This window comes from Neodiprion virginianus, chromosome 1 (genome assembly GCF_021901495.1).
Source record: "Neodiprion virginianus isolate iyNeoVirg1 chromosome 1, iyNeoVirg1.1, whole genome shotgun sequence".
NCBI classification, from domain to species: domain Eukaryota; kingdom Metazoa; phylum Arthropoda; class Insecta; order Hymenoptera; family Diprionidae; genus Neodiprion; species Neodiprion virginianus.
Genome location: NC_060877.1, coordinates 11,487,984 through 11,514,499, shown reverse-complemented (window position 1 = coordinate 11,514,499; position 26,516 = coordinate 11,487,984). Strand labels below are relative to the sequence as shown.

General features: G+C 38.0%; 1 protein-coding gene across 3 annotated transcripts in view; it reads right to left on the bottom strand.

Moving 5' to 3' along the window:
- LOC124301101 (phosphoinositide 3-kinase adapter protein 1) overlaps positions 1 to 26,516 on the bottom strand; it is a 70,839-nt gene that overhangs the window by 31,593 nt on the left and 12,730 nt on the right. For 2 of the 3 annotated variants that reach the window (XM_046755806.1, XM_046755798.1), the window contains exon 3: positions 21,996 to 22,847. In XM_046755806.1, coding sequence (XP_046611762.1) covers positions 21,996 to 22,847 — 852 coding nt within the window. Of the gene's footprint in view, positions 1 to 2,981; positions 3,470 to 21,995; positions 22,848 to 26,516 lie in introns of those variants that run through there. The other variant, XM_046755823.1, reaches the window with a different exon arrangement.

Sequence of the window (26,516 nt, the reverse complement as noted above, 5' to 3'; positions counted from 1 at the left end):
GCATTTGAACCGATTTAAAATCATTTCATTCAATTAATTTTCAACTCAAGAAAATTTGTTTTTTTGCTTAAAAAAAAGTTGCTTTTAAAGTGGAATTATAAATATTACATATTATTGCTTGTAGTGATTACAAAATGAACTTGCTCAAGTTGAAAATTAATTAAATGACATGATTTTATAACGGTTGAAATTCTTGACGAGAAAAACCAACAATATTTTGTGATAAGTCTAGTATTTTCGCTGTTAATCTCGAAAAGAAGTAAATTTTTATATGATTTCAACTTTAACATTGAATAATTTTTTAAAGAGTTTAGTTATCAAAAAATTATATCTGACCGTTTTTGTAGAGCATTAAATTGCCTACAAAAATATGTATGACATTTACTATGTACATTGCTTCGTTACTGAGCTACAAAGTTCAGAAATAACTAAAATTATTTTCTCGTGTAAATTAAATGTAAAACGGAAATTTACGATCAGGAACCACTAAATATTAATATCAAGGGCTCCAATTATAACAATTAGCGTCTTATTTTCTCTTTCTACAACTGTGAAACATGTTACTTTGAAAAAAAAATAATCGATCCTTTTCGAGATTTTCCATTAACGAATTACGCGTGTGTTCTTTCTCTACCATACTTCATCAGCATTGCAATTTACAAACGATGCCAAATAAACATTGCATATTTCGTAATATCAACGAATTCCTTGATATGGTTTCCTACAATTGAAATAATTACTATAATACACATCTCGACAATTCTTACGACGCATTTTTTCGAAACAAGTGATTTTAACTTATTTCGAAAAAGCAAGCAAAATGTTGTTGCGTAGTTTATTCCATACCTAAGACCGTCTAACAAGTCTACTACTCCAAAATAACCCAGGGTCTGATTGAGACAAAACCAAAATCAATAGATTCTCTGAAAAAGAAGGCTCTATTATTTACGAGTCCCTGAGTGCATGAAAACCATCGCCAATTATTCAATTCATTTTCAACGAATGTCTCAACTAATTTCAATTTTTCTTCTCTAATCAAGACTTCAGAATTTAATGCTCGTTTTAAACTCCTTGTACCTGCTATGTGCAAAAAATCAATTACACTTCATATACAAGAAATTATTATTCAGCCTTTAATAAGACGCTTATATTATACGAACAACTTTGAAGAACAGTCTTGAAGATTCTTTGTGCTTCTGTAAGTACGCATTGTGCACTATAATTTTACTTTCATCGACTATTGGTGGCGAAAATTTTTATTACAACTAATTCACCCGTTAATTCTTTGAAAAATCTAGTTCTGCTAATGTATGTGGTTCAACGTCAGGCGCAAGGCGGATAATTATGAAAAATTGTAGAAATAGCAACAAAGAAAAAAGAAACAAATAAAGATATACTCCACATAAATATACACAGATACAGTTATTATCCTGTCCTGTCTATGTATGAAAGCAGCATTTGAACGATATGAATCAGACTTTTTCTTTCTGGTTACAGCGAGCAGTTAACTCAATGTGATTTACGTCAATAAAATGCCTCGCGCAAAGAATTTGTTTCAGAATGCCATTTTCTCTGGATGGGTCTTCCAGGCATAACCGATATGGCTATGATTTATAAAAGTAATGGTGTACTACTAGTGCCTACAATTCGATAATATTTATGACATGGTGCAACTGGTCTTGCTGAAGTTTATGCGGTTGAGGAATAAGGAAAAATTAATTGCGGAAAAAATTGTCTGCCTGTCAGATGTCCTTGACAATGTGTTGCCTCGAAGGATTCATTAAGGGAAATTTCAGAAGCAGATTCTACAAGCAATTGGATATTCAAAGGAAAGTTAACCAAATAATCTGAATCTCATTTAATCTTTACGAAGCGCAGTGGCGATAAAAATTGAAACATGATCTAGCTCGTTAAGAGCGAACGTCTGTACATCGAGCCTGACCTACGCACTCACACACTGAATATGTTTGTACGCTATCTACGAGAGGCCCGGTTAGTCAGATTTGATTACTTTCGTTCCTCTCTGACGAGACAGAAAATTGACGTTCGTCAGTTTATCCCGTTCTGTCCGGAGATAGACAGACAGATAAATTTATTATGCCCTAGGTACGCTTTAGGGCAGAATGAGATGATAAATGTGATTTTACACACCTTATAGCAAACGATAACTTAATGACAACGCAGAACAAAGATGCACTAATCGTAGCTTTAAGAAAAGAACTTAACTACGATAGTACAACAGACGCGGGCAACTACACGATGTGGGATCTAAAATGACATGATATAACAGAATAAAGCAGATTTGAGGAATCACAAAAAGTCAGTATAGATACTTAAAGTATAAGAGTAGTTAATAAGAGTTAAGAATGTCCAAAAACAATCGATTTTCGATTGAAGATTATTCTTTCCGATTAATCGAGTATAATCGATTATTTTTCAAACTCGGTTTTCGTTTCTTACACTCCTATGACCGACGCATCGCAATATTAATTTATGTAATTGAAGAATCATACAGAGCGATTCTGGAACACATGGAACATTAGAAGGACATGCGAATTGTTCATATTTTCAGGAAGGAGAAAACGCAACTTTTGAAATCAATAGTGCCAATTCCAAAGTCAAGTTTTGCTGGACGGTGAATGTGGAAGTGAAACAAACATCTTGATACGTAGTGGCAAGATTGTGTTTGACCCGCGAGAGAATTTCGCACCTAGCGGCGTGGATTAGAATCCGTACAATAAAGGATTTTATATACACGCGGTATCACAAACTTCAAGTATCGTAGAATTGTTATAATAAATTAAGACTCAATCATCACAATCTTAGCGAAATGAGGTACAAATAGTTAAAGATTTCCCGAAAGAAATATTATCGCAACTAATTGCAAGCAATAAATACATTGAATAAATGACACAATATTTGAATTAAATACCCAAAGCAGGTTTGATGCTTGGAAAATATATATTTGACAATTTCCTTACCAAGATAAGCAGCGTACTTTCTGGCCTCCCTGACTTCTTTTCTAATGCCCATTATGCGAGTGTAATTCAGCTACAGCCCACGTCTCGGAGATAACTTTGCGAAAAGTTCAATTTAAGCCCGGTACTTCTAATTGATAATTACAGCAATATTGGAGTGGTGACGTTTGTCTTCAACCAGCAGCGAGCGCAGTGCGTTGTATTCCAATATCGGTGCAAGGGAAAAATTTAGGAAACCAAAAAATCCACAGAAAAAATAAAAACTGAACAAATATGTCAAAATTTGAACACTGCGGCTACCGAAACTGCGGCTGCACTCACCGAGATCCGCGAAAACTGCGGCGTAAACAGTCGGTGGAAAAAAACATATCACCGTGGTAGCATAATCGCAGCGTCGCACTTAATCTCGATGAAAATATAGGAATTTCCGTGTTCCTTCTCTCGACGCAAATCAACATCTATCCATCCGCCCACAGCCAGGCGAACCAGACTTGTTGCTACTGTAAACTAAATGGAAGCGAGAACTCAGCGAGTTGTTGAGGCGGCGGCCGGCGCATGCGCAGATCAAATCACAAGTGCACGTGGTTGACTCACTGCGCGTCGTCGCCGTATTTCAAGGGGCTTTCTGTCCGACCACAATCTTCGATGAGTAGACCCCCCAATTGTTATCAATGGCGGGTCAAGTACTGTAATAAAATCCTACACGGGTCTTCCTGCGCATCCTCACTCGTTAGCATGAAGTATGTAGAACTACGATAATATCGAACGTCGAAAACTACCGATTCCGTTACGATGCCATTACTTTTTTTTTTAGAAAAACCCAGTTTGCCTGACTCACGGGAAAAAATCAACCGGCGTCAAGTGAACTGACGACTGTTGTTTTCGGCTGAATCACTCGATCGCATTTATAAATTCGTTAGAACCTCATTTTCGGTCGAAGGTGATACAGTACTGAGGTCCCTGATTCTTCAAAAACCATTTCGACGCACACTGGATTAGTAAGGAGTTATTTTTCTGTTTCAATCCACGTAGGGTAATGTTCGTTAATGGGTTCCCAGTGGCTCACTATTTTTTTGGATTCAAAACTAAAATGAGTTTTCTTTCTACGGAAATTTGATCAGTCTATGGTCACGTATCTAGGTATCGTTTGTTTCCCCTGTCACTTGCACCGCTAGTTATTGGCGTATAAAATTTGCTTAGAAAGGAAACTCATTCGAGTTGGGTCCCCCCCCCCCAAAAAAAAAAAAAAAAAATAGTGAGCCACTGGGAACCCATTAATGAAGCTTACTGCACATAATTCTTTAGACGCATCTTGATTGTCAACGTTGTTTTTATTTCAGTGGATAAAGTTTCCTCCTGTTTCCTCAAGTCAAAGTTAAAAATTCTTTAGATAAGTATTGAACTCCTCGCGTATTCAGATACGTTATTCGACCAGCTGTGGATGGGGCCCCTTTCCTCAGCATCGCGATGAATCAGCTTGACCTCTAGCACCGCGTCCGGAGTCGTAAGATTGGGAAGACTGTTACAACTTTATTAGTAAGTCGAGTATGAGTATAACTATTGTTGTTATGAAGACTCTTTGTGGCTATTTGGGAAAATTCGAATGGAATTAAATTCAGGCTTTGACGTTGTCGAGCTTTGGATTAATTATCTCGTGCGGAGAATTTATTTCTACAATCCTTAAAGACGTATGCTAATCACCGACGATGATCTTGTATCGAAAGGGCGTAAGATGACTCTTCAACTAACAAATCATCACACCTTCAAACAATATTTTTTATCCGACCGCTAATTGTAAGTCTGGATAATCTGACGGCCTCTTCTTATCGTTCGCAATACTGTTGACAGCCAAATTTTGGCATCCACGATGATCCATGATCAGTTGTGAAGTCAAATTCTCGATCAATTTTGTTGTGTGAGACTCGTTGCTATACTGATTTCTCTGATAATGTGCTGCTTCCTCTGCCTTCTTCACCACTCACGGTTAGCTGTGTATTGTAAGTAATATTTGAAAAATGAGACAACACGGTTTGGCCAACAACTGGCAAAAATCTCGCTATGAGAGTTCTCAAAATTCTTTCGTGAAAACTGAAGATGTTTACGATTGCCAAAAGAACGCGAGTCGAGTCATAATCCAACCACCTCGCAGCCTCGACACTAAAATTTAAACTAAATACAATGAAATAAAACAAATGTTGCAGCTCATAGCTTCTGGTAGCTCTTACGGTCAAGCCAAAAGTAAATCCAAAAAAAAAAAAGAAAAAAAGAATGTCCCAAGAAACCAGAATATGAATTTCAGAATTCTGTGATTTCGCTAAAAATACCTTAACAATAAGTTAGACCATCCAAGGTTCAGGGACCTTTTTTTTTTAAGGGTAGCATCAAAGTACCACGCTACAATGTATTCAAGGTAGATGTGATCATACCATACCTGTATTCGTGGTGTTTATTATTATATATTACTGCGTTAAAATTCTGATAGTTTTTTCGGGATCGGCTGGATTGAGATAATTGTATAGTAGGTGAAATATGGCGCTGAAAATATCTGGCCGTAATCCTGAACGCACATTATACTCGAGACGCCTGCGTCGACGACAGAATATCCGCTGTGTGTTTAGTTAGGACATGTCCTTTGGGACGGTTTATCATTTATTCTCTCGCCCTGTAGCTCTCGCGTGATTGTACATACACCTCAAAGATTTCGACGAAATCCAAACTGCTGCTTTATCTTGCATTTGTACCACTTTAAAAATTATACTTTTGCTTGTTATGCTTGCATGCAATGTCTAAATTAAGTCCGACGCTTATTGTGCATGGAAAATTTTACACCGTTTCCAAAACGTTAAGACGAAACGGACTCTTCTGTAGTATGTAATCCGAAACATCGAATTGAGGACAGATTAGAAACAACTTCAAATTCAAGTGCGAGGCTTGCCAATGAAATGCGTAATTCATCATCCGTCATTAACATGTCATCGGATGTGACCAAAAGAAGATGTAGCGATGAGAAGCAACAAGGATAATAGTTGTCTGCATTTTTTGATATCGGGAACTTTGACCATCTCATTAATGGGGCTTGTGTGTTACCCGTTGTATCGATTCTCCCTGTATAAACTCAAAGGACAGCTGGATTTTCCATATGTCTGTTGACAATTTGGAGTGAAATAATTTGCCATTGAGATGGCGATACGCGATGCTTGTTATTTTGAAAAAAAAATGTTCATCAACAGATTCAGATAATATATCTTTTTCGAATGAAACTAGTGTTTAGCAATACCTTTATGAAGGTCTTACTGAAAACCATTATTAGATTATAAAGCACTGAAAGAAATTACTGACATTCTGAGTTTGGAAAACATGAATTGCTCTGATTTCGGACTTCCTGAGCCAGTAAATAAAATGATGTATTAAAATCCGGATGAAGAAGAGTTGATAATTACAAATTATAGATATCACTATTACGAGAAATTGATAAAAGAATGTAACGATAACCCAATACACGTTTTTGAATATGTCATTAATAATAATAATAAACGCATGAAAAACATTACTATGTAAAATTTTGATAAATTTAATAATAAAAAAAAAAAGCAATCAAACAGTTATATCTATGACGTGGATATCATGAATATTATTACCGGCTGAGAATTTTTTTGATCTACCTGAGGTTAATTCTGTTCTTTACACAAACGGGAAGCTTCAAGTTCCTTGAAACCCGTATCCTGCAGTTATTACGGTGGCTTAAAACTGTAGACAGATTTTTTTTTTTGAGTAATGAAAATTTTTTCGACCCCCAAATAAGGATCACCCCAACATCTATGTATAGTTATGTATATTTATGTAAGTTGTATATTGAATATTGAAACACAAACCTAATAAATAAACATACTCGTGTTATAATATATGTATAAAGTATGTACACACATAACATCATAATAATCGTATATCCTCATTGACGCACTGCCTGCGCACTTGCGTCTACGGAAATTATTTTGTATCCTGGACAGCAGAGATATAATTCAGACCAGCATTGCATTACCACTTCCGTTATGAGTGACGACAATTGACATTTTAAGTAGACGGGTGAACAAAGAAGATTAGCTTTTTACAACAGGCACAACCGGATGATCGCGTTTATTGTTCTCAAAGCACAGCTCAGTTCGTTAGATGTTCAAATAGGGGAGAACGAGGCAATTGATCATTTTTTAAGTTGGAATTGGCACTATTTTGTAAATAAATAAAAAAATGGTGTGATTGATTTTGTTCCGGAATTTCAATTGAATCGCTTTGGCTGTTTTTTCAGAATTTAAAATATTATACGTAACCGAAAGTTCCAGAAGTTTCAATAATTTTGTGACAAGTCTCCACCAAGTACTGAACGTATCTATCAACAAAATTTCGTCCAAATCGGTCTAGCCGTTCCTCTGTAACTTGGGAAATCCTAAAAATGATTAATACAGAGTTCGAAAATGTTCTATTTTGTATCCGGAAACAGAACAAACTTGTATTGCGTACCGTGTGTCTCTAATTTAATTAACGCATGTACGAAAACAACGTTGTTCCCTTCAAAATTAAAAACCAACATTATAGCTTGACTTGAGCTTTTTCGTAGCCTGGTAGATTAATATGTAATGACAGCCTGCCAGAGAACATTCCTACACGTCATCTTTCACCCATTTATTTTATATTCAGTTATCCGATGTTATATATTACGATATGCACGTATTTCTGTATCTGTAACAGCGTCATAGGAAATTTCTGAAAACCTGTGGTCAAGTGTTGCGTATAAACACGACGAGTGATTCAGAATCTGAATGAATCTCGGTCGTTTCACGGACTGACTACGCACGGAGACTTGAATAGCTCTGTTAAATTTTTGATCACGAAAGAAGGACGATTTAGTTCTTCTTTTCGAAAGGTAAGAGGATCGAGGGTCGCATTTTTGACACCAAAGTTGACTATCGCTGAAGCAATCGGCTCGGGCGGAAGGCGAAAGCCTCTTCATAGACGTGTTCGACCCGGAAAAGATGGCCCAATGTGACCCCAGGGAAGAGCTAAGGCGCCGAGATTATGCCTCGAGATAGAACACGTGTTCGTTCGGTCTTTCTTGGAAAGCTCCTATCTCATGCGCTCGGTATTATCGCCAATATAGTCGTGTCTGATTCATCTACAAGCTCAACAAACCTCAGAACGGTATAATTCATAACGACGGTACATTAAATGGGAACTAACACTGCCAGCAATAAATCGTGTGTATAATTGAAGCGTGATAAAGTATCAACGTCTCAAGATTTAAAAAAAAAACAAATTCCATACATTTGTGATAGACTGGTTATACACTTATCGCAAGTGAGCGCTCCCGATGTATTACCGATCTTCACATTACCATTAAATCATCGTAGATACTTACTTTGAGAAATAATTTGTGTAAATCTCATGTCATTTCGAATTTTGGGTTTCTTCTCTTAATGATAAATACTGACTCAACCCTACCTTACCCCGCATGGAATATCTTATATAATAGCTTGTAGGGTCGAGATGGGTACGGTGGGACAGGAAGCGATTATTAATAATGTATTAAAAATTTTTAATTTATGAAAACTAGCACATATGGTTTCTAAGATTCGAGGGTAAGAACTTGTGCCCGAAAGAATTAGAGATATTCAATAAATGATGGCAATCTCGACTATAAAAGTGACAGTTGTTGTGTTATAATAAATTTTCCTTTTCTTTTAATACCTCTCTTTTTGTTCACTTCGGTTCATACTTTTTCTTCATTTCGGTTCGTACTTATACACTCGCCTCTGGCCCTGTTGCCACACACAGAGGGTTCTATTGTATGGAAAAATGTACAGTTGATCATAGCGAGAATATTTTTTGACTGCATCAGGGTAGCGTTTCGTCCACTCTTAAAATCAAAGAGGCTTTGTGCGCGTTTTTAGGGTCAATGAAGAATTTTTGCCGTATGGTCTAGCTTCTGGAGGCGAGATCGAGTTATGGAATTACAGATCGCTAGGCTTGAACTCATTGTGTCATCGTTTCGCCTTACCGTAGGCAACCCGAGCGTCATTACGCGTTGCCGGTGATACTTGAAACGTATTCTCTTTATTTTTTCTAACGTTGTTGTTGTTGTTCTATTAAGTGTGTTAAATTTGTCAAAGAAAAAAATCACATTCGAACCATACTCCTACGTTTGCGATACTTGCTTTTCGTTTCCAAAAGTGCTAAGAACTGACAGGCATCGCTATACGGGAACTTTTCCATGAAACTAGTCACTCTACGCCAGTAGATAGGCAACCGTAGTTTCATTTGCGGTATATACTCTCATTTCTGAAAATATCAGCTGACGCGGATTCCGTCACTCATGTAGGAATATTTTCTCACAAACGTTAGTAAAGACCTAAAATGTAGCTTCGATTGCCTCTCTTTGACGCTGAATGACAAGTTTCACAGACTACTTTTGGTAAATGAGTTTTAAGCTCTGGGTTTCATTCTTGCTGCAGAAATGATTTACTATATGATAGATGAGGATTAGATTAGATGTCGCTACGGATCTTGTCAACTGGTTAAATTAATAATATATATACAAGATGTTGTAGATTTCTCCTTTACAACAACGAATTATGTCCTAGGTTCATCTATTTATCCGTATTAACGATATACGAGTCTCTTGACCCCCTCTAATTGATAGCAATCAATCAGTTTGTATCAACTGTCGAGTTGTAGCCAATGAGTATCGAACCTTGTACGATCCATTCATCCGGTGTACGTGTTTATTCTGTTTCGCTTATAAAACATGCCGTTCTTATCGACGGTAATTTATTCTTCTTTTGTTCAACGTCAATTTGCTTGAATTGATTATGCATAGGGTGTATTGTTGCTAACTTTCCACCATGCCAAAATTTCTTATATGATTAATAATATCACTGGAGATTGATAAGAACACGATTAATATATGCGTGAAAGTGGTAAATGATTTAAAAAAAAGAATCTGTTTTACTGCGAATAATTAAAACACCTTTAACTAGGACGTTGATTTTGTAAACATTTTTTCATTCGATAGCACACTTTTAATCATCTCGAATATTTAGTAACCAAGGGTTTAATACCGTTTAGTGTGTGATTGACAACATGTCTCTAAACTGGTTTGTCACTATGCACTGTCAATGCTTCTGTAATGTCATTTGGTAATGAGATGTCTGACTTGTTCGCAAAACGTTTGAAAACGGATCTGTGAACCATTTTGCGTAACATTTACAAAATGTGATTTCAACGTTAATCCACGACTTTGTTTAGGTTGCCATTACATGTTAAATTATCGTCTCTTCGAAGAAGCTCGAAACATGTCCAACCTGTTTATTATGCGTTTTTAATATGGCACCGATTAAAAAATTCATAGATCATTTATCAAGTTCGTCGTACTTCTTGATTAGTGGCATATTTTAGATCGCTAGAGCATTATTGCAAAGCCCCAAGTCAACGATTGACTCGATGTCATACATGCATGGGGTTTCAAGTAGTCGATGACATTTCTGAATTGTTGCTGTAGGTATAAGCAGGGCCTAGCTCAAGATTCCTCTGAAGGGCCTTATCCTGGAAACTGACCTCAATACGTAAGCCGTATTTGTATACTCACTCTAAGCAATAAATCTTCGAAAGTGTTGGACCCTGAGGAGTGACCTGAATATTTCACGCATATTCAAACACCGCATGGTGTCCTCCTATAGCGCTGCGTATACAGGCAAGGCGTATAAAATACCTAACAATCGACTTGCGAGATAATGTCTTTTTGTAAATAGATGCGAAGGGCATGCGCTGAAAAAATGAAACAATTAAATAGCTAGTCGTCACCGTTTTCATGAAATTCATTCTGTAACGTTTTATCTGGCATATTTTTATGAGGAATTAGAAACATTTCAGCTGTTATATAAATTTTCAACGTTACAAAAATGTTTTAATTTCAATACTTTCAAAGCAAGGGAATTAAAACATCTTTGTTATAATTTATAATGATTCTACCATATTATACGTATAATTTTTCTACAAGACATTCTGAATGTTCCAATTGTTTGGTATATTATCAAATATTCTAATTTTAACTTTATAGATGTAATAGAAACATTCTCTGCACGAAATTTTTGTGATATTCCAATGTTTCAAAGTGGACGATGACCAATCACAGTTGTTGTAAAATTATTACTCAAATGTAACCCAACCAGTGCAATAATGACATGTGCGACAAGCATTAGCGTCTGATTGTTTTCCTCCGGCCTAGTTACAATTTTTCCTTACATACCTATAAGATACAACTATTCCTAAACATATTCAGTATTTATTTTCAAATCATGAAAATTCATAGGAATTCTACTACGTCTTGAATTCGATCCTGTATCGCTTACTGTTAGTAGCCTCATTTTATGTCGCAGTAAACAAGCGCTTCTTAAAATTAGCCGAGTAGATAGCATACAAGATTTCAAATCAGAGAGGCCATAGGATTCGAAGTTTAAGCCTTAACATCAAAAAAATCAATCCTTGTCGAAAGTCGTGATGAAAATTTCGAAATCAAATTCTCGCTGTCGAATATTTATAAGCATTGTTTTTTTTCCCACCCGAGAAATATTATAGAAATTTTATAAAGGAATATCACACCATCGTTTAATCGAAATGTTACAAAAACATTACGAATATTACTTTTTTAAGTTGACATTATCACGTTTTTGTAACATCACAATAACCGAACTAAAATTGGCACGAAATACAATTAACCTAATCAAACTGCATAGATCTACGTACTATTTAATATTGTCAAAAAAATATTGCATCGAATGAAAACAGGAAAATAGCGTTACGTTTTTTTTTTCATTTTGTTCTTTATTTTCCTTCTTCGTCAGGAGGTAAAATTCCAAAGAGTATTATTTTATTCCACACGTATACGAAGCGTGAAGCGCAAAGGTCTCGGAAGTTTCTGGCCAGTTTAAGCGGTGCGAGTCACGTTCATAATCACTTGTTACAGAGATGAAAACAATGTGGAGTGATTATGCAAACGGCTTAAAGGAGTTAAGACTCTTTCAATAAGGAAATAACTTGTCTACGTGTACTCAAATTCTGAACTGTACTGTAGGAATTTGCATAATTTTGCATTCTATTATGTAATCCACGTATGACGGAGTTTCTTTCTTATTACAAATTACTGCTAACCCCGATCTCTGAAAATTGGGAATATTTTATCATTCAAAGCATAGTCACTATTTTTCGTTAAGTTCTCGTGTTTTCCTTCTGTGCAGTTTTATTTGTACAGCGTTGTATTAAAATTAGAATTGACTAGTTCACTAGTCTTTTTTTCGTCCAGTTCGTGTTTTTAGATCGGAATATTATTATTATTCACTATATTTCAAGAGTGTTAAACATCTTTTATGCTTGACAATGTTTATTTTAGTTCTTTCCCATGCTTCAACAATTTATGTTTTTCTTACTGTTTGAATGAACTATTGATGGAAAGGACACTTTCTTCTTTTTGGAAATCAGCGTGGGCAGCAAATCGTCAACGTCCCTGTTCGTGTGGCTTGCATATGAGTCGCAGACCGAGCAAGACTCTTGAAAACTACGGGTACCTAAAATTACGGGTTTTATTTCCACGAGGCTATCCGTTCTTCTCGGCCATTGTCCCGAACGGCTGGAAACTTTCCAATACCACCAATAAATTGAACCCCAGAATCCACTAGCCTTTGTTATACCTATGGTATATTATGCCGGATGCCCTATTATTTACATTTGTATTTGAGTTCTGAACACTTACAGTTTTTTGTCATATACGCTGTCATATATCTCAAGTAACAGAAGTTACAGTAGTTTTTTGAAAGAGGATTCTAATTCATTTTTGAAAACGTTCGTAAAACTACACAATGATAGAGGTCATCAATGCGCGAACTAGACAGACCCACAACATTTGTGATTTCAAGTTATTCGTGAAATGTAACCACAACTAAACTAACGGTTTAATATGTGTAAAGCCCAAAATTGATTTTAGAATGATGTTGTAAAACATGTACATGTATCCCAGCTTCTTCTATCGACAGATAATCACTGTGAGCAACTAACAAAATGCAGACAGTGTACGAAAATAAACGACTCTTGCATAAAAATAGTACGGTAGAGGTCTGTGAAAACAAAAATAGTCTCTCACAAGCGGACGATGGGAGGGTTAGATGTGCGTAAGTTGTTCATTGAATTGAAAGAAGCTTCAACGCTGTTCGGTTGTATCTATGCCCGAATTTTCAATAGCGATTTTAAATTCGGTCTATAGCTGCAGGATTTTGGACTCCTCGACGAGGAATCTCATATTGACTTCCATAACCCCAATTGGGCCAAGCAATCGCGATCTAACGCATCGGAAGATGCCGCAGGGATAATGATTCGTTGGATTGACACGTATTCTAAGGTTAGATTCGACGGTCGTGGGTTATGTTATGTTTATTGAGATTGAGTTTGTTTCGCGTTCGGTCCGCTATGGCGGTGTAGGTTTCTCTGTGTTGCCAACATAACTGTCTAGTGTGAAAAACTAGCTGTCTCAGATTCATTATCCCCAAGTGTACTTAACCTCAAAAATTTTAACAGTTGTCGATATTGAATGCAACCGCCAGCGACAACGCACACGGAACATTTACCTCTAACGGACAGATCATGAAAAATATTAGACACTGTTATGTGCACATTTTGTTCTATCCCAGACAAAAAGTCAAAGGCTTAGGCGATATAGACTACAAGAACTGAATTTCTAGGGATTTGTATAATATGGATTTCGCTTTTATGGCTAGAGAGAGGAGAGCGACCATTGGCCGCCTGGTGGTTGTTTATGCTACCTCCACTTACGTGCACAAATATTTAGAGACAACCAATGGATATCTATCACTGGCTTTAATCTGACCGTATATATTGTGGATTTCTGTAGATATCGATTAGAGATCCATCATGGATATGGATCTTTCATGGAACTGTGGATGAACTGCTAATAGACGGAGTGTTCCGTGCGAGGACTGTTAAAATTTTTGAGGTTACGTTCGTCACGGTTGGTCACCCTGGCAAACGATAGCTCTCGGACTGTAACGCATACGTATTTAAGTATACCAGACGACGGAACATCCTGTCGTTAGCCAAGCATATTCTACCTAAATGGTAGCAAAAAGTTGTGTGCTTATTTTGAACGCAGTTAACCTAGTATTCAAAGGGATAGCTGGATACTACCAATTTCTGCAATAAGGGGTGCTTTGACCCGCTTATAGCTAATGCCGGTTTTGTGTTGAACCTAAGATTACCATAAATGCTCAAATCGAAAATCCAGATTTTCTCACCCGACTGTCTATGAAGCTTTCTCACAATCACTCCTAATACGAGTAATTAAGAATCAATTGATCCAAACCATATTAAAATGAATAATCCGGAATAGTCGATTATTTTAGAATGTCGTATAAAGAATAAACTTGAATTATTTCTGCTGAAGTTTCGACTTGACGTAGTTAAATATTATATAAGATAAACAACAGTAGTTACGATCGACTGTATAACATCAGATTTGTTCCGTAACCCTGAAACTGTTTTTCTGCCTGCAATAGCGATAAAAAGAAGAAAAAGATGTAGTACCATTGATTTGTTAGTTTATCTTATCGATGCCGCCAGATTTGTAATGACTTGCAATCCGTCTACTCCTTTGTATGCCGCGTGCGTTGCAAGAATTTCCTAGCGCAATTAAAAATGAAACACATGGAGCACGTGCAGCATTTGATTACGTTTGCCGTGCTGAGACTGAACAGTTTGTTTGAGTTAATTGTTTATGAGGACTGCGGAAGTAGCTAACACCTTCCTTCGCTTTCAGCACAGCGGCGCTTTATTCCGCTGCATTGCACCGCTGCCTCTACCCCTTTACTTCCGAAATAACTTTGTCATCCTTTTACTCAAGCTATATTGGGAGGATATAAACGGAGACCACTGCGAATTCTTTAAAATTTCAAATTGGAATGATAATGATTGAAATGTTGTTTATCTAGTAAGTGTGGTGCACAATCTATATCACAACTTTATTTACTCTAATACATATTGGAGCAGCGACAACCAGATTCCCCGTTTGTAATCGAACTGCAATTTTTTACTCACCAACAACGCAGAGCAACTGTCTCGATTAGTTGGCTTGATTTTCTTTGGGGAAATTCAATAACTCATGCAGATTGTAGAAGAAAATAAGTCAAAATTACCTCATAATTACCCCAAAATTTATATATATATATATATATTTTTAAAAAGAGGATGGGCGTGAGACTCTCTCAAGAACTCTTCTGCTATACTATAAAGGGACGAATGCCTATGTGGGGTGGTTTATTGAGTTCGAGGATCGGTCCTCTGAAGACGAAGTTTCCCCGAAAATTGTTACTGCCATTGAATTCTTCATTTTATTCATGAGAATCAGTACGCAAAACGTGCTTCGCCCACACGTCGGTTTACCCTGTCAGGCGCACGTTTAGTGGTACCACGTAGTCTAGTGCCTCATATTCATCTCGAAAAGGGGTATGTGGGATCCGCAGGCTTCTGCAGGGACAGCAAAAAGAGTTTTACGCGGCGTAGAAAAACAGTAGACAAGCGATACATCCGGCTGCTGTACGTTTACCGGCCGGAAGCGAAGTCTGTCGCTGTGGCCTGCAGCTACACACATGTCCGTACACACATGTGCGTACGTATAGGTATACACGTACCCGTATTTATTTACATAAATTAAAGCAGGCCTAGGTCTATCTGTATTATACATTGCCTTAGGTACTCGTAAGTATTGCGTCGCGGGTATGTGGGATTCATAGATCATGCAACTTCTCGTCCTTATACAACATACGTAAACAGTGCGATCTCTACCTCGGATTCCTTTTGTCAAAAATCACCGTTGATCCTGATTGTGTAAGGCATCAAAGATCTAATATTCGAAGTGAGAGCTATTGAACTTACTGGGAGAGTCAGACTTATAGATCACGGGTCTGCTGAAATTTCTATGAGTATTTTTTCCCCCAAAAATCTAGAGCTTCTGATGTGTAGTTTCTAGTTTCATCCATTAGGCCATTTCTCAGCAAAGCGAATTCTACCGAGAAGGGAAGTCAGAAATCATACAGATCACGCACATGCAACGGGACCGTAACTACAAGAATTGCCGTACAAAACAAATGTATAAGTATACTTCAAGAGAATCAGGACAGAAACATTGAGGAATCCATGAGGAAGGGTAGAGAAGAAAAGGGGGAGCAGAAATTGAAGCAAGTGCGTAACGAAGCTTGATTGTGTTCAATCTATTGTGTCCGGCGTTAGGATTTACGGGGAGACCGGAAGAGTTATTTTCGACTGCCTCCATACGCCTTTTCTCGATATCCATGTACCAATAACGTACCCATATGCACCGAAATCATAACATGCTTCGATTCCGCGAAAATTGAGTGAGCCGGAAATGGATACGGCGTCAAATATGTGGATATCGTTTATTAAGCGGACGCACGCAATGGAGAAAGTTTCCCTTCGAGTATGCTGCATCGACAGTGAAACACTTTTAGGGTTCGATTAAACAGTAATAGGGCATCTCACGTAGTGTTCCATGAAGTACGCTGCACGTACGGCTATTAAAATGTTCCGAAACCACGTCGGCTTTAAGAAGTTTGTATGATTGTCGGGCACGCGTAGATTTCGAGATGCGTGCCGGAAGTTGGTATAGCGGAACTGGCGCTTTTCCTGTCAGTGAACATCAGATGCGTACGCATTTATTACACGGTACTTTGTATATGCGTACTGCTGCGGAAAAAATGCACGCACTTTGACATTGGTTGTTGCACTTTAACGAACAATAAGTTTCGAGAAAATCGACAGAGGCTGAACGTTTTGCTGTGCAAATGATAGCACACTTTTTACATTGTTATAAATACTAGAATTGCATGATTTCCGATGAATGTGAAGTTTGTAGCATGAGCCGTCAAGGCGATCGCTGATCAGGATATCGCCAATCCGCACGTGCGATATACGCTACTTTTTCTAATACCTGCGAAGGAAAGTTTGTTTTTAGAAGTGACAAAAGTGCCACTGAAAGCACGTAAAATTCAAGTTTGTTAACTTAAGCTTCATGACAGAGTGGGCAAAATTAAGTTGTTCCAAAGTGCGCATGCTCCAAAGATAGCTCCAATGTATACAATCGAGCATTTCCGTTGTGCGCATGCGCCAACGGTGTCTGACAGCACTGTTCGGAAATGTAGCACTTTTCGCATGCTCCACAGACTTAGAAAATCAAATTTTCTAAGTAGGTGTTGGAGAAAACGCGTATTTCGAAATTTAATTTAATAGAAGTCTTGATAAATTATTGAACGCAGCACTTGCTTCAGTAGCTCACGTTGTCAACTTCACGCTCATTAGAAATCGCTAATTTTCTGCACTCGTAAAGCAATATACTATTTTCATCTACACTTTCTGATCTATCTAAAACGAATGAAAGGAATAGTAAAAAAATTTGAGTAATGTTATTATTTACTTTCATAATGAAAAATGTATTATTTTTAATTTATTATTTTTACAACTCTGTTTCTGATTGTTCTTACCGTTGATACTTCTCAGATATTTATGAATAAATACACACGAAGCATTTGAACTAAAATTAGAAAGTAGAAAATAAATTTACGCTACTTTTTGGTAACAAATAAATGAAATACGATACAAACAAAGCAATTGCCCTTTTTCCAACCTTAGTACTTTTTGATGTAGAATTTGATAACCTCTCAAATGCCGGTGAAAGGAATATATTATTCCATTTAAAAACATCAAGTTAACCTGCACCTGACCTTGGGAATCAACTTACAAAAAATCAGACACTCTCATCTTCTTTTCCCTTTCGAATCCTAAATATTTTATGTTATTGTATGTTCTTCGTTACATATTCTAGTGACATTCATTTTCCCAATCAATTATACACTGATTTTGAAGTTAAGATTTCTTTGTCCCCCTCTTCCTACATGAATTTTCATCTTTAATGTCAACCTCTATAATCTCATTGATCTCATGCGCGTCCTTTCGGCATTTTTTGCATGAGGAAAAACGAATTTGACATATGATTTACAATCACCTTACGAGTCAAGAATCCGAGGGTCTGGCTGTTGCGTTGACCAAATTAGGTACTTCTCTAAGGCAACACGTGGTAGGAAACGTGTAGAATATTTCTGGTTGGCATTTTAGTGACCACCTTTGTGGGCCTCCAGATGTCAACAGTGGTAAATACACGACGGTTGATTACAAGATTTGCCTGCTTTTAATCAACTGCATAATCCCACAACGTTACTCAATTCAGAACAGTATCTCATCATTCTCAAGCAAATAAACCTTAAATATATTCAAAGAATTATCAATAGTCACCACAATACAGTTTCAGAATATATCAAAAATATTCTCCAAAATTTACATTATACAATTATCAACATTGGTCAAAAGTGTTGCAGCCTGCGATGATTGTTTGAGAACGAAAAGCTTGAGACCGGTCCTGCAAAAACTTGAAAAAATGTTTCAAACATTTTTTGCAACTTGCATTGAAAAAACCTCATGTTACGTTATTTCCTTAAACATCCAAAGCGGGTATCAGATTGTCAGTAAGAATATGACTTTGTTATTTCATAGTACCTTCAATCTATGCCTCTAAATTTTCCAGATTTTTTAATTCAGGTTCAATAATTTTCCTCAACTTTTTCCAGCGATTCTGAAACTCTCGGCCTGGTTCCCTGATTCCGCGGCTGGATCCGAGTGCTGTTGCACCAAAAATGGTATAACTCAGTCAGTACCTACTCGTTGGAGTTGGGATGAGTATTGCACGTTATAAACAAGTTTAAGGTATTCGTACATGAAAGACGAGAAAACGAGCTGCGAGCAGCTGTTGGGAGGGGATTTCCGGTGTCGCCGGAAGTCGTCAGTCCTCCCGCGCCCTGCCACCACCAGCAGTCCATCTCTCTCTCTCTCTTCTCTCTCTCTCTCTCTCTCTCGCTTTCCTTGCCCCCCCAAGACCTGTCGGTACCGTACGCGCATGCACCGTAGAAGATGCATCTTCGGCTATATTGTAGATGCGAAAGATACCGCCCCGTTACCACGGAAGTCTAATTAGTATTCCAGGAACGAACCCTTGAGGCTTTTCTATCATCGGTCCCGCTTCAGCTATATACGTATAAACGCGGTGTACGCTACTGCAGCGTTGTAATTTGATACGATAAACTTTTTTCATGAATGTATAATGCAACTGTTTATTGCCTTGGGTACCTACGTTTGAAAACCGTTGGATTGCTGGGTTCGAGCTTTTCGATTCTTCGAGCAACTGATCCGAGACGCTTTGAAATTATTAACTATTCTTGGAGCATCGTATAACAACCGAACTCGGTACATTACATCGAAGAGAAGAAAACATACCTATAGGCAGTGATTATCTAACGACGGAATGGTCCGTCGTCTGCTATAATTCAATGCGCATGCGCTTAAATTCTAGTGAAGTTGTTCGTCGGCGTGACCAACGGTCATAAAATCAGGTGATAGGTCGCCATGATGTACATAACTTGAAAAATTTTCATAACTATCGGTGTCGAACACAACTGCCAGTGACAACTGTCAAAATTTTTAAGACTATCGGTGTCGAACACAACTGCCAGTGACAACTGTCAAAATTTTTAAGGTACGTTCGTGACGGTTGGTCACCCTTTCCAACAATTGCTCTCTGACAGCAGCGCATGCGCATTAAACTGTAGCAGACGACGGATCATACCGTCGTCAGATAATGTCTGTATGTATAAACGTACACTTGCTTCAATTCAACATTCAGAAAAATAATTTATATTTATAATAAGTTTGAAACAATAATAAGGGAGGTACAGAAAACACGAATTAATTAGATAGTCACAGGGTTTCGTCAGCCAAAAAGGATATTGTATCTAGTGAAATTATAAGTTTATCAACTCGGATCAATTTGTTGTATTCAAGTGAATTCTATTTCATCCAAAAAAGTATTGCTTACAATTGGGTGAAACAAGTTATGAATAGGAAAATCAGGTAACTTGTTACTAAGAATTCTCTTCCGGTGTAAAAGACAATCGAAAATATCTACATGCAATCATATTTTATAACGTGATCACTTTTTACGGAATCTAATTAATCTAGATTTTATATACCTAACCAATTATCGATTCGTTAACTGAATTTATTCGACTGGCTACTTCATATTTTCGATATGCAGCGTTTCGATCATTAATTTTTTATTTCAACGATTTACCACTGCGCTGTGGTTCAAAATATTTTGAAGTCAAAAACCAATTCGAATTTCGGATAAGTCAGACGTTAACTCGAGTAGTAATTCGATATTCTATGATCGAATGTTCTTTATCAAAAACAAAAAGAGATAGAAGAAAAAGTCTGGTACAATATCCGTAGATTTTTAAGGGAAAAAAACGATGCTGATATGGATCAACTTCTGAATTGTGCCATTTTTGAGATTTTGCAAGTGCCACCCAGCTGTTCGTTCTCTATCTAGAATTAGACGTTACTCGCATGACAAATTCTCAAAATGGCATCATCTTTGTCCCTCACAACCCTACAAGCCTTTGTAGAAGACTTTTTCTATACATATAATTACATCCTTTTTCCATGGAAACCGACCACCCTGTACATCACTTCTGCCTTTCTACCGACATGCGACAGTAATTGTTGGCGATTCAAAAGAAATGAAATAAAATCATGCATCAAGAGGACCCGACGCTCGCGTTTAATTACTTTATTGAAACTTCATTAGACTCTATAATATTGTGATGGTGGTCCATTCAACGCGCGATCTCCGCAAGGCATACTACACATAGAGTGCAGTGTGCGGCTATCTCTCAGACCAGTCTCATTGTCAATCAACAAACTCTTCACCGGTCGATTTCAGAGCATACGGGCACAGTGTGCTAAAATATTGGTCATTGGCTGGAAACCGTGAAAACGGATCTGATCAGCGGCCTGTCACTTTATTGCTGCTTGTTTTATATTTTAGTTGCATTGCTATGATCGTTCATCAAAACTACGCAATGATTCCTCGAAGGGGATCTTATCTTTGTTAAGAGATTTATAATTAACAGTAAGAGTAGATACCTATGTACGAAAATTATGGCAGCGAACAGATGTTGATGTTGATCATGGATAAAAGAGAGGTCAAACTAGTTTCGAAGCTAAGAGAAAGACTGGAAAATAAAATATAAGCAAAGAAAAATGAATCGATTCTATCATTGTAATCCAATAGAAGAAATGTCTAACGTAACATATTGTTACTTTAAACACTTGGTAACAAAAAACTTGAGCTTCAAGGTTTTATACTTTCGAAAATTTGCCATAGACATAGATTAATGAGTATTATCCTTGAATTTGATCTGGAAAACATCGATGAAAATGTCAATGTGCAAATTTCTTGAACGTTTCAATTATAGATAACCCTACAAGTTTTATGGCTTCTGGTTTTAAAGATCCACCAAAGTTTAAACTACAGGGTGAGAAGGTACGTGAGAACGTATAGAAAAGTGCAACCGAGCTTTCTTCATGCTTGTGTGATTTGTTTATGATCAAGCTGATCAAAATATGAATTTTATTACAGAAGTCGATGCCACTCCGTAAGGAAATTTGTTTAAAATATGTGTTCCCACGCAGAAGTAAGTAATTCACCGAACAACTGTCTATGATGATCAGCACGATAATAGAATTTCCAAATCCACGCATTGAACTGTCTTCGAGTGCATTATTGTGGTCACTTTAGGAAAAAGTATCAAATGTGATGGCTCAGACAGAAAGCGTCCCACCATGTCTTACCTTTTTGGGCGCCAACTTTTATAGCATCTTATGTAATTTCAAAGGTTGTGCAGGTAGCATAAGTAGAATAACGCTACAAGACTGGGCGGCGGTGTAGAAAAACTAATTGAAGCAAGACATTCAAACTTTGAAATAATTAAAAAATCGACTCACCCTTGCCGCAAGCGCTCCTGTGACGTCGTCGGCGTGAGACTTTGGCTTCCTGGGGTGGTTGTGGTTCGGTAGTCTCATCATCAACAGTCGGAACTGGAGGCGCCATGGTGTCGGGTTGTCTGAGGGGTTCGATGACCTTCTTCACCGATTGATTCGATCCGTTGGTCTTGTTCAAGAAAGTGCCAATCGAGTGTCGCCTCCGACCAGCAGCAGCTGATCCAGGAACGGGAAGAGTGGCCGACACGTTGTAGTACCTGGCGTCCTCGGCTCCAAGGAAGACCTCCTCGCCAGGATCGGCCGTCGATTGGCCGATGACGACATCCTCGCCAGCGAGTCCGCAGTAAACCATGTCGTTGGACAGAAGTTCGCTCGCTGACTTCAGGATCTTCTTCCTCCCGGGTCGGCGTCTGTCGTTCTCAGAGTGCGAGTGGGACCTATGGGGCAGGTAGGGTGACGGTGGGGCTACGTCAGAGGGCCTGGGGTCGCCGTTGAGGAACTGCTGGGTCTTCTCCGGGTCAGCATTGGCGCTAACGGACCGGAAGAAGTTCTTGAAGCTGCGTCGTTGGGGCGTCGTGCCGCCTGGCTGAAGCGACTGGCCTCCGTTCTGGGCCAGGATCTGATCATCTGGTAGCGTCGATGAGCTCCTCGCCCTGTCGATTATTTGGATCGCGTTGCTGGCGATGTTGGTCGAGGTTGTTGAGGTAGGCGCGACGCTCGCCGACGTCGTCGATCTCATCTTGTCCCCCTTTCGGCGGAAGAACGATGCCAGGCTTCTCGGCTGCGACGAGGAAGTCGTGGGGACCCCGCCGGATGAAGAACCGGGTCCCGCCACCGAAAAGTACGTTGGGTTATCTGTGAACATACGTCGGGCTGGGTGATCGAGTTCTTTGCGATCAGATTTCTGCGCAGCTGCGAACCTCGCGGTTGGCGCCACTATCGAGTCTTGCGCATTGCTCAGTAAGATCGAAGGATCGACTTCGGAAGCACTCCGATCACTTGATCGACCGCAACTGAATACCGTTTATGAAAAAAAAAGGATGAAAATGAAAATCGTCCGTTTCAGATTGGGCTTTTTCGTACTCGTTGAACACAGTGTGGTCTGACGATGCAGCGTATTATCCACACACGTGTACGCTACGTATCGCGCACGGAAGAATTCGACAACTGTCGTATCAGCTGTCAAAACATGGTCGCGATAAGAGAACGATCGCGTCTTAGTTGATATTCCAAGAATACCGGGGGGGTCTAATCGCACTTTCGTTGGTATGTTAGTAGAGAAAAACACGCTGATCTGAATCCACTTCGACTTAGTCCGTAATCTGACCACGTGTACTTCACGTATGTGTATCTACGTGTGAGAACCGTCGCCAAGAGGCGTCTGATTGAGACTAGACAAAACCTGAACCGTCGCAAGTCTCTATACCTGACTCTCTTTCTCTCTCACCCCCACTCTCTCTGTTCCTGTCTCTCTCTCTCTCTCTCTCGATATCTCACTCCGCCGACTTGCGTCAGTCAAGTTAGGCTTCGTTGGCTTAGGCTCTGTCAAGTTGGGTTGGGCTCGGGCTATGCTACCGGGTGGCGGGGCACCGGACGTGATAATAGACTCCTCCCACCCCCATGGGAGTTGAGGACTGGGAATCAAGAGTCCGTCCTACGTTCAGGACCGGAAGTACACTGCCGCCATCTGTATCTCTTTACCCTTTCTGACCCCTTCTTTGGGCCTCTTTTGTTATTGGAGGAAAGAGGTGAAGGGCAGGTTAGCTGGGGTTGGCGGTCGCGGTAGAAATGAAAATCTTGTATACAGAGATGCTTTATACATATTTTATAAACGGTGAAGATCCCTAACGGTATATTGTCAAACAACGGAAAGTAAAAACCATCATGTCTTGCATAAATACTTTAGTCCAGACGGGCATTTGTCACCGCTAGAATCAGTTGTGAATTTAAAAGACACTTTCACAGTATCTCACACAGTGACGTGATTTCCGAGCAATGGGTTTTTTATTCCTATAGTATTTAACAACGCTTCGATAGAAACTTGTAACGGACCTACAGTTTATTAAAAACACTAATGCTGGGGATGAATTAGATTATTTTTATCAAAACAGAATATGCCAAGTGACGCACTTCGAATAATCATGACAATCAGCTGTTGTGGAAAGTTAACCGAAGAAAATCCTGCTGTTTTACGAAAAGAATTTTATGCAAGTCATCTTCTACATTTTTCACCAATTTGTAGGCTCATTTTTCGAGCTACACAATTTCACTTGTCCAAAATTGTAAATTGTTGTTCACATCTTATCATAGATAAATGTCATTCTTGAGTTTCTTAAAAGAATAGGTGAGTCAAAGCACATTGTTAGAACGTGTAATAGTTTTTTCAATTCTACCAGATAAATATGCTGGTATAAATTTCTCAGTCTAACGGTACGATGTATACTTCCGATAAGCTTTAAAACCAGATAGGTATCTTATATGCAACAAAAATCCCGTCCGCACCCGACAGTTTTTCACAACAAGGTACCGTCTTTACTTTGTCGTTCGTAGACAGGTCTTAATTAATTTAATTTTTCATGATTTGTATAAGAATGAATGATTCTTACAAAATCTCATCTCTCACGGTGAACAGCATATGACCGAAAAGATTAACGTTTGAGGAATCAGATCAAACTCGAAAAAAGTCGAATCCGTTGTTCTTTAATTGGTCGAAATGTATCGCTTAGGGTGTTTGAGATGAAAATAATTTACGATTCTCCGCCGTGGCACCCCCTAAAAAGTTTGTTTGGGGTAAAAGAAAAATTCTGTCAAAATATGAGCGTTCTACGTTATGTGGAACGTCGCGCTCATTTGATTTTTCCTTTTTTTCACATTTTTTTGAATTTCTGAAGAACACGTAGCACTTCAATTATTATTTCTTTCCTGACATTTATATTCAACCCAAAGATCACAATTCGTAACACAACAATATATCATCCGGGAATATTATTTCCCTAAATTAAAAGTTCATATTAAATTATAACTAGTTTATGAGAGTGAATATTAATTTTTATTATTAAATGAAAACGTCGTTCGATCCACTTCTCAAACATCAGCTAGAGACTTGACATTACAAGTTTGGGTCTTCTTTGTGACGTAAGTTGATATTATGATTGAAGTAAGCAATAAAAAAAAAATTAATCACGATACTTCATAAATTTTTAAATAATTTATCAAAGTAAAAAATCACCTGGGCGCAATCTTTCACACAACGTAGGACGCCCATGTTTTGACAGAACCTTTCTTTTAACCTGAAGAAACTGTTTAGAGAGTGCCATTGTGGAAAATCACAAAGTATTTTTTTCTAAAACACCCTAGTATCGCTATTTTCTTCGTTGGAAAAATGGCTAATTCTCTGAAACAATTGACACGAACCTACGCAAATAAATGTGAAATAATGTGCCAGCTACAGAAACATTGTTACATAAAATGATTCCAGATTTAGTACAATACTTCCATTTTATTCAGAAATCTATTTTCTACATATTCACTGAAATAGGTTCGATTTTTTCTTAGTACAAGCCAATTGATTATAATCAATATTGGCGCAAGGACGTGAGATAAAATACTTAACCGTACCTACAAATCTAAAAAAAAAGTGTTAAAGTGAAATTATAGCAGGTATTACAGCTTCTGAATAAAATGAGCCATCTTAGAGTAAAATCGAACGAATCTGTTGGATTTTTCATAATTTTAAAGCGATTTAAATTGCGAGATTAGTATCTGAGCTTTGATTTATAACTCCGATATTTCATTGTATTATTGTAGTTTCAAAGCAAACATCGTAGCTTACAAATATATCGTTCCAACGAATACTCAATGTTTGGCTATGTTACATTACAGTTAATAACAAGTTGGTCTTAGCCTAAAACGTTATCTCTTTTTTGCGCAAGGCACGATATCTTTTTCAATGACGAAATAATCTTACCAAATTAGCCTTTATTATTCTAAAATTTACTAGCGAATCTAAATACGCCCATTTGCTACAGTAGGTTGAAAAAACAATGTCGTATTTTCTCATTTCTGTTGAAAGTGCCAACTGCGAGTGTGGCAGGCAATGAAATGTCAGTTTCAGGCCCTCCCTTTGATGTACGTAATATACCAGGCGGAAGCCTTATGCATTTGCCTTTCTGTAAACTTTTTTTAATAACTTTTGATACGTTGTACATGAACCCCTCAAAAAAATTTAGTCTATAGTCCCAAGTCGATACTAATACCAAGTCCAAAGAATAATAAATTTTGGAGTCTGGGCCTGCTGGGTAAAAAAATAGATTGTTGTAATTTCAGTTGAATTATAATTGCATTTTTCAAAGCATACTATTGTTGCGTATCAGCACATAATTTTGACAGTAACATACCGGGAATATGTCTTGAAACTTGAAAATCAACTGCGCATGCGCCAAATAATTCGATTTCATTGGTCGGCGAAATTTTGTCTGCGATGCAGGCGGGCCAACTAACACACAATTTGTAAATCTGAATTTT